General features: G+C 48.2%; 1 protein-coding gene across 3 annotated transcripts in view; it reads left to right on the plus strand.

Moving 5' to 3' along the window:
* LOC142860024 (signal transducer and activator of transcription 5B) overlaps positions 1–9,180 on the plus strand; it is a 69,376-nt gene extending 60,196 nt beyond the window's left edge. For all 3 annotated transcript variants that reach the window (XM_075990725.1, XM_075990727.1, XM_075990726.1), the window contains exons 15-19: positions 27–157; positions 1,331–1,501; positions 5,892–5,943; positions 6,201–6,305; positions 6,769–9,180. In XM_075990725.1, the coding sequence (XP_075846840.1) occupies positions 27–157; positions 1,331–1,501; positions 5,892–5,943; positions 6,201–6,305; positions 6,769–6,895 (586 nt within the window). In that variant the 3' untranslated portion in view covers positions 6,896–9,180. The remainder of the gene's footprint in view (positions 1–26; positions 158–1,330; positions 1,502–5,891; positions 5,944–6,200; positions 6,306–6,768) is intronic.

A 9,180-nucleotide genomic window follows, 5' to 3' on the forward strand; every position in this document is an offset into this window, starting at 1 on the left:
TTGTTACCTCTGACTCTTTGATCCAGGGCCATCTTGGGTTTCGTGAACAAGCAGCAAGCCCACGACCTGCTCATCAACAAGCCCGATGGGACCTTCCTGCTGAGATTCAGCGATTCTGAAATCGGAGGCATCACCATTGCCTGGAAGTTTGACTCTCGTGAGTGTCTCTCCCTTTTGGCGACACACTTTGGCTTTATGTCCCAAGTTAGCTGCTTTTGTCAAAGAATGATTTTAATCCATCCTGTCGAGAGCATAGTTTTCTGGGGCCAGTCCTCATTACAGGAATCGCTAACAACCATGACACAGCTGCTCGGAAGGCGGGCTGTGAGCAGTCTTATTATGGGAAATGCTGAAGCGCGGCTTAGAATGGGCAGCGGGCAGAGTCGCGGCCACTTCCCTTTTGAGATGTCTGCCTCATTGTTACTCAGCCTGGAGTTCCTTCCAGTCATCTGAACAGTAATAATACGATAGCTCCATGATTCCCTCATTAATGAAGGTGTTGCCACAGAACATTGCCACCCAGGAATGTCCCTTCTTCAGTCCGACCCTCACGACAAAGCACAGTAGCTTGTGTTTTGTGGCTTGAAGAGTCTCCCAGCTTGACCAGCTCCTAGGCTCTCTTGGCTGCAGCTGTGCCTCCTAGAGAAGAAGACTGGAGTCCCTAGGAGCTACTTTTCTCTATTTTTTTATTTTGTATGTGGGTGTTTTGCCTGCATGTTTGCCTGTCCACCTCGTGTGTAGTTCCCAGAGGCCTAAAAAGGCCTTAGGATCCCCTGGAAGTGGAGTTATGGATGATTGTAAGCCATCATGTGGATGCTGGGAGTCAAACCCCAGTCCTCTGCAAGAACAACAAGCTCTATTAACTGCTAAGCTGTCTCTCCAGCCCCAAAGCTATTTCTCTTAGACGGGGAGGACTCTACTTGATCTTGAGCCCTCTGGGCTCTCTGGATTTCTGAGGAAGTGACATATGCATCTGCTTATGTACCAAGACTTTCAAGAGATCCCCATCTGCCGGGCGGTGGTGGCGCACGCCTTTAATCCCAGCACTCGGGAGGCAGAGGCAGGCGGATCTCTGTGAGTTCGAGACCAGCCTGGTCTACAAGAGCTAGTTCCAGGACAGGCTCCAAAACCACAGAGAAACCCCGTCTCGAAAAACCAAAAAAAAAGAGAGAGAGAGAGAGAGATCCCCTTCTATACCTGTGGCTGTTTGGGCATGAATATTTCTGTTGGTGTGATTTTAGTAAGGGGCTTGAATTTTAAGTCTGTGGATTTTAAAATCTCGCATTCAGAAATCATGGTTAGAATGTGATTGTTCTGTTTATTGATTTAGAGGAAAGAATGTTTTGGAATCTGATGCCTTTTACCACTAGAGACTTCTCCATCCGGTCCTTGGCTGACCGCTTGGGGGACTTGAATTACCTCATATACGTGTTTCCTGACCGGCCAAAGGATGAAGTATATTCTAAGTACTACACACCAGTCCCATGCGAGCCTGCCACCGGTGAGTGTCCGTCTGCGGTGGCTTCTGACCGACTTTAGTTTTGGTTTTGAGTTGTTGCTAGTATGTGTGTGTACATACATGTGTATATATGTGTACATGGATGGGCAAATCTCTTTCCTGAATGAGAGCCAAACAGCACCCCACTGGTGTTCAAGAAATACCCAGGGCAGATGTGAACCCTATGCAGTGTTTGTCAGTGACAATGCCTCTGCCTCCTGGATGCCAGAGATTAAAGTCATACAACACCACTCCTGGCCAAAATATTCCATGTTATTGTAAAAATTGTAGGAAATAACACAAATTTGTCAGCAAGAAAGGCATCACACACATCTGGAAGTAGGCCCCTGTTGACAGCTCGGCAGCATCCTTCAACATTCTGTAGGTGTGCGTTCTGTTCTCCCCCGGGAACTTGGGAGCTTCTTTTGTGGAGGCTGCAGCCTGGTCAGAGAAAGAAAACAGCAAGTGAGTCAACAATGCTGTGTGTTTACTTAGCAATGGATACCCTAAAGGGCAATAGAGCAAAAGCGAAGGGATGGAGAAGTGCGGGGCATCATTTCTCTAGCGTGGCCAGGGGAGGCTTGTGAGGAAGTGACATGTGAACAGACCTGAACAAAGTAAGGAAGCTGGCTTTGCAAAGACAGAGAGCAACATCTTAGGCGGGAAGAGCAAGTACAGCTGGGGTGGCTGAAAAGCTCCCCAGAGCCAAGGAGGCTGTTTCCAGCCAAGCAGGAAGTTGGTGGTGGGAGCTGAGGCCAGGGTGAAAGGTCAAGCCGTGCATGATCCTTTGTGCCTTGATTTCATACACATGCATGCATACACACACACACACACACACACACACACACACACATGCATGGAGTTACAGGTCAGAGCTGGGTGTTGGTGGTGGTGCACTCCTTCAATCCCAGCATACAGGAGGCAGAGCCAGGCAGATCTCTGTGAGTTTGAGGCCACCTGGTCTACAGAATGAGTTCCAGGACAGCCAGGGCTACACAGTGAAACCCTGTCTCTAGGAGGGAAGGGGGTGGGAGGGTGAAGAGTTACAGGTCAGTAATTCATTCATGCCGTGTCATCTTCACGATTGCACAGGATTCCATTCCATAGACTCTGTACTGTATTCAAGGGTAGCTAATTAAAATTACTTATTTCATTTTCACTTATGACTGACATTGAAATAACCTAGCACAAGTATTTTGCTCAGTTATTTCCTTAGGATAAATTCCTAAGCAGAATTAGATAAAAGGGCATATGTATTTAAGCTTTTAGACTCACCTTTCCAAAACTGCCTTCAAAAGGCCAATTTCCCTTTCCTCACAGATATCTGTCAGACATCTGCTTCCTTGTCCTCTTGCCAACCACAGATTAGCCATCCATTTCATATCTGCCATTCTGGTATAAAAAGTATACCTTATAGATGGGCAGTGGTGGCGCACGCCTTTAATCCCAGCACTCGGGAGGTAGAGGCAGGCGGATCTGCGGCTCTCCATGAGTTCGAGTCCAGCCTGGTCTACAGGGAGAGTTCAGGACAGCCAGAGTTACACAAAGAAACCCTGTCTCAAAAAACAAAAATCAGACAAATAGAAACTACCTTATAAGTCTCCCATGTATTTCTCTGATTCTAAGTAACCTTTACATATGATGATAATTTCAGAATAATACATAGTAGCAGCAGCTAGCATTTGCTGAATGCCTCTTTGTGCCAGGATTTTCCTAAACATATTTCCTATAGCATCTGTCTTAGTCACTACTCTACTGCTGTGAAGAGACACTATGACCAAGGCAACTCTTTTTTTTTAATATTTATTTATTATGTATACAATATTCTGTCTGTGTGTATGCTCGAAGGCCAGAAGAGGGCACCAGACCCCATTACAGATGGTTGGTTGTGAGCCACCATGTGGTTGCTGGGAATTGAACTCAGGACCTTTGGAAGAGCAGGCAATGCTCTTAACCTCTGAGCCATCTCTCGAGCCCAAGGCAACTCTTATAAACGAAAGCGTTTAACTAGGGGCTTGCTTACAATGTCAGGGGCTTAGTCCATTGCCATCATGGCAAGGAACGTAGCGGCATGAGTGGACCTAGAGCAGTAGCTGGGAGCTATATCCTGATCTACGGGCAGAGAGAGACTGGGTCTGGCATGGAATTTTGAAACCTCAAAGCCCACACCTCCTGTCTAAGGGTTTCTATTGCTGTGAAGAGACACTGTGACCACCACGGCAGCTCATATACAGGAAAGTATTTAATTGGGTGGCTCGGCTCACAGTTCAGATGTTTAGTCCATTATCATCATGGTGAGACATGGCAGCCCACAGGCAGACAAGGTGCTGGAGAAGGAGCTGAGAGTTCTACATCTGGATCCTCAGGCAGCAGGAAGAGACTGCCACACTGGACCTCACTTGAACATGTGAGACCTCAAAGCCCTCCACCAGAGACACTTCCTCCTACAGGGACACACCTACTCAACAAGGACACACCTCCTAATAGTCTGCTCCCTATGAGCCTATGGGGCCATTTTTATTAAAACCACCACACCTCCTAATCTTTCACATTCTAATATATGTGGGGAGAGCATTCTATTCAAACCACCGCAGTATCTCATTTAAATCCTTGAATCATTCTATGAGGTGTGACTGTTAGTTACTCCTGTTGTACATAAAAGGAAACTGAAGCACAGAGAAATAAAATAATTCGCCAAAGGTCACATGGCTGGGGTGTGGCCAAGCCAAGATTTCAGCTTACCTTAGCTCCTGAACCTAGATTCTTCAGTCACCATTTGTAAAGTTTGTGTTCCTTCCTTAGTTTCCTCTTGAGGCTACAGTTTTACAGAGAAAATAGGCTTACCTGAGGCTGAGGAGATTATTCAGTCAGTAGATACATGCTGTGAGTTTGATACCTGGAGCCCACGCTTTAAAAAAAAAAAAGACGCCAAGCAGCGACACACATTTGTGATCCTGGCATGGAGGAGGCAGAGACAGGTGGATCCCTGAGGCTTGTTGGCCAGCCAGCCTAACCTACTCACTGGGCTCCAGGCCAAAGAGACACCCTGTCTCAAAAATTAAAAGAAAAAAAGGTGAGTGAGTGGTGCCTGAGAAGAGATGCCCAAGGTGTCCTCTGTCCCCAGCATGCTCAGGCACATACACCCATTCTCACACGTATGCACATTCATATGCACACACATGAACATGTGTATATATATACACACACACACAAGAAAATTTGTAATCCTCTATTCATATATTTATATAGAAAGTATTTTCTGTTATTTAAGTTTCATTTCCTCAGGTGATTTCCAATCTATCTGCCTTTTGCCTCTGTGTGTGTGTGTATGTGTGTGTGCATGTGTGTGTGTGTGTGTGTGTGTGTGTGTGATGCACACCTATGCCATGGTGCAAATGTGGAAGTCAGGACAATTCTCCTTCTGCAGTGTGGGTCCTGGAGATGGAACTTGGGTTATCGAGCTTGGTGACAAGAGCCTTTACCCACAGAGCTATCTTACCAGTTCCAACTACGATTTATTTATTTATTTATTTATTTATTTATTTATTTATTTATTTATTTTTATTTATGTGCATTGGTGTTTTGTCTGCGTGTAGTCTGTGTGGGAGTGTCAGAACTTGGAGTTACAGACCGTTGTTAGCTGTCATGTGGGTGTTGTGAATTGAACCTGGGTCCTCTCAGTGCTCTTAACCACTGAGCCATCTCTCCAGCCCCTGACTATGAATTTCTTTTTTTTTTCCTGACTATAAATTTCTAAAGCTTATCTTTTTTGATCAGGCCTGTAGGCCCAGGCATATAATCTCTGTTGGGAGGCTGAGGCAGGAGGACCCAAAGTATAGCACCTGCTTGGGGTAGAGAGTGAGTTCAAAGCCATCCTGTTCAATTTAGTGAGACACTGTTTCAAAACCAAGAGTGAAACGAGGGCTGGGTGCACAGCTTAGTGGTAGAGCTTTTGCCTGGTATGAGTGATGCCCTAGGTTCAGAAAAAGAGTCAGATATAGTCACAAACTCCTAAGGTAGAGACAGGCAGATTTCTGAGTTTGAAGCCGGCCTCAACTACGTGGGGAGTTCCCCACCAGCCTTGCCTTGTGAGATCCTGTCACAAATGGAGAAAAAAAAAAAAGGAAAAGAAAAGAAAAACCTTATTTTCACAAATATTTAGCACTAGCAGTTGACTAGATGCTCATGGAAGTGTCTGTCTTCTCTGTGTGGGCTTTCTGGATCACATCCACCCACCTGGAAGGCGACTGATTTGTCCAGCAGGCAGAAATGTTACATGCCTTGTCATGTCCTGAGTTAAGATTAGGTGGCTTTGTCCTAATCCAAGAGAAGATGGGTTCCTGAGGGAGGTGTCCCCAAGGACTCCGGTTTACATTGCTCTTCTCCCCGGCAGCAAAAGCAGCTGATGGATACGTGAAGCCGCAGATCAAGCAAGTGGTCCCTGAGTAAGTTGTCCAGGGCCCAGCTCTGTTCTCCTGGTACCACTTCCCCCAGCACCCACCACTCTCTGCTGCTGAGTCCAGCCAGCATCCCTAATCCCTCTGGTAAACCCAGTTCAACCTTTGAGAAGGAACCGAGTTCCATTGCACCGCATCCAGCCCCCTGGGGTCCAACCTTCTATGTCCTGAAAAAGACGCAAAGATGTCCTCAATCCCCTCCTCTAGTCCTCGTGGCTGAGACTGTGTTCTGCTTCCTTCTACAGGTTTGCTAATGCATCTACAGATGCGGGAAGTGGCGCTACCTACATGGACCAGGCTCCCTCCCCAGTAGTGTGCCCCCAAGCTCACTACAACATGTACTCACAGAAGTAGGTCACACTCTTGGGGTCATATGGGGAGGTACTGGGGCATTGGACTCAGGCTGGACTTCCTAAGGCTGGAAATGGGGGGGGGGGCGTCAAGGGAATTTGAAGATTCTCTGGATCTGACCCAGCCTAGGCCCAGACCATGGTCTGTGGGAGGGGGAGATTCCATCCGATAGCATCAGTGGCCATGAGCAATGCCTCGGCTTGTCTTCTCTGAAGATAGAGATTTACCACTCTGTTTAAGGATGGGGTGGACTTCGAATGTGGGCAGCTAGGATCAGTACTGAGAACTGGGTCTCTGCAGACCTAGCCATCAGAGGCCTCTGACTGTATGGGGGGTGGGGGTCTCTCCAGTGAGGGCCTAGGAGGAAGGGACAACCCGGATCTCTCCCCTGATGGCTTATGGGGTTTCAGGTGACCTCTGATAACCTTTGGTCCTCCACTTCATCTGTCTTTCCCTCTGAAGCCCCGACCCTGTCCTCGACACCGATGGGGACTTTGATCTAGAAGACACGATGGACGTGGCGCGGCGCGTGGAGGAACTCTTGGGCCGGCCCATGGACAGTCAGTGGATCCCTCACGCACAGTCATGACCAGACCTCGCCTCCTGCAGCTTCATCGTCCTCTTGGAGGAACTTCTCGTGGATGTTTTAATTCCATGAATCGCTTCTCTTTGGAAACAATACTCATAATGTGAAGTGTTAATACTAGTTGTGACTTTAGTATTTCTGTGCATAGTGGCACCAGTGAAGGGAGCGTGCGTGAGTGTGAGTGTGTGAGTTTGCACGTTGTGTTTTTCCCGTCCCTTGCTGTCCAGTCTAAGCCGCAGTTACCAGGGCAGGAGCCAGGCTTGTTTTTACCTTGTGCAAAAGGCAGCCGGTTCCTGAACCCTGGAACCTGGCCATGTGTCTTAAGGGTGGCTGAACTTTGACACGTGACTGTTCAAGTAAGAGAAGGACAAAGAGAGGAAAAAGCACCTCCTCTCTGGGGAGCCTTCGTCCCTCTGCCAGGCAGTCCATAGTCCAAGCAAGCTATCATCGTCTGCACCTGTCTTCTGAAATGTAGATGACTGTTCTTGAGGAAGAAAGCCAGTGCCTCACCGTCCCCTTTGCACAGACGATGGAACGGGAAGCTGTGTAAAGAGTGTTGGGGCAAGGGTGGCACAATTTCTGGATGGGTGGTGGCTGTTTCCACCACTTAACCCATCTTAACATTGGCTCCTTGTCCTCTGCTTCCTCGATCTCCGTTTCTAGAGTCACCGCTCAGCTTCTGTGTGTACTCATGTGGATATGTTTAACAAGAGTGGAAAGGAAGGAGGGCCACCCAGCTCGGAGCTTACAAGTGCCTGCTCTCCCGCGTGGGGTGGTGTGCGTAGTCCTGGCTCCAGACACTGGGCGTAGCCCCTCAGTGCTACCCTCCCCCACTGTGTTGTGGCAAGGCCGCGCCTGCATTACCCAAGGCTTTTCTAGAAGCTTGTTGATAATGGCTTTCTGCAAATGTCCAATGGTGTTTTTGTCTCTAAACCGGGTCTTTTTATGTTTTTCCCATTTGCACCCTAATTTGACATCAAATTTCTCTCTTCCGGTATCGAGTCCTGGGTCCTCTGTACCCAGGTCACCTCTTTTCCCTTCAGTGTCACATGGTAGGGACTGTGACCTGCACCTGGGGCAGCCTGCCAAGCAAGCAGCCGCCCCTCCAGGGTGCTGGGTGCTGTTGGGAGTTAGGGAAGCGCAGTCAGCAGGTGTGCTAGGAAGTCTGGTAAGCTGTAGAAACAGAACCAAAGCCTCCCAGTGGTTTTCTTCCACTCTCCTCTGTGGTGTCCCCAGAAGGAAGGAAGGGACTGCAGTGGGCAGGCAGGTCGAGAGGCAAGCAGAGACAGTTACCACCTAGGCCTGCAAAGAGCCCTCCTTGGCCTCCTCTCCAAACAAGGGCAAAGCCACACCCAGGAGAGGAGGACCCCAAAACCTTATTTTTATACATGCAAGTAAATAAACATATTTTTTTTACAAAAAATAACTTCTGAATTTATCAGTGTTTTACTGCTAAGGAAGATACTCCTGTGTCGTGCATTATTTATTGGAAGAAGACTTTTTAAAAGCTGCTGCTTGCCTTGGCTTGGTTTTTACACTGATTTTTCTATGCCTGGTGGTAGCCTCTTGCCTCAGGTGCTCGCTGGGGATGGAGGAGGTGTGAGGCCCCTCCCTGCCCCCTCAGGAGAAAGCTGGAGCTGCTTGGAGGACTCCAGGCCTAAGGGACTCTCCCCCGCCTGTCACCTGGCCTGTTTGTCCCAGTAACCCTCACATGGGTGTGGACTTGACACACTTCTAGACTTATAGTGGGCATGGCCCCAGGGCGTGGGGATAGCAGAGCAGCCTGGAACCCCTGAAAGGTTCCACACTTACTCTCAAGTTGGGTTGGAGAAGAAGGTGCCAAAAAGTAAGACTTCCACACGGTTGCTTCGCTCCCCTGGCTTTTCCTGGGGCTGTGCCTGGAGATGGGAGAGGCTTTTAACTGGAAGCTGTGTTCCCTGTCTGCATGCTGGGCTCTCCCTTTGCCCCACTCCTGCATACAGAGACCAGGCAAGGACCGGTCTCCGCCCACCTCTTGCCTGCTCACAGACACACAGGTGAGTCCTGAAAGGTCTCAGCTTGGGGTGTGGCGTGTGTGGGGCTTTGTAGGGGAGGAAGGAGATTCAAAGTGGCTGTCCCTTACAACAAAAATGCTCTTTTATAATTTTCTTTTTAACATTGTATTTCAGATACATATTTTAGTGTCCAGGCAGATTAGTATATAGCCACCAAAAAGTATTGTGTATAAATTGGGGCAGCCACAAAATTGTGTATTTTATGTTACAATAAAGGCGTCTTCTGAAGGGCAA

Source organism: Microtus pennsylvanicus, chromosome 11 (assembly GCF_037038515.1).
Source record: "Microtus pennsylvanicus isolate mMicPen1 chromosome 11, mMicPen1.hap1, whole genome shotgun sequence".
Classification (NCBI taxonomy): Eukaryota; Metazoa; Chordata; class Mammalia; order Rodentia; family Cricetidae; genus Microtus; species Microtus pennsylvanicus.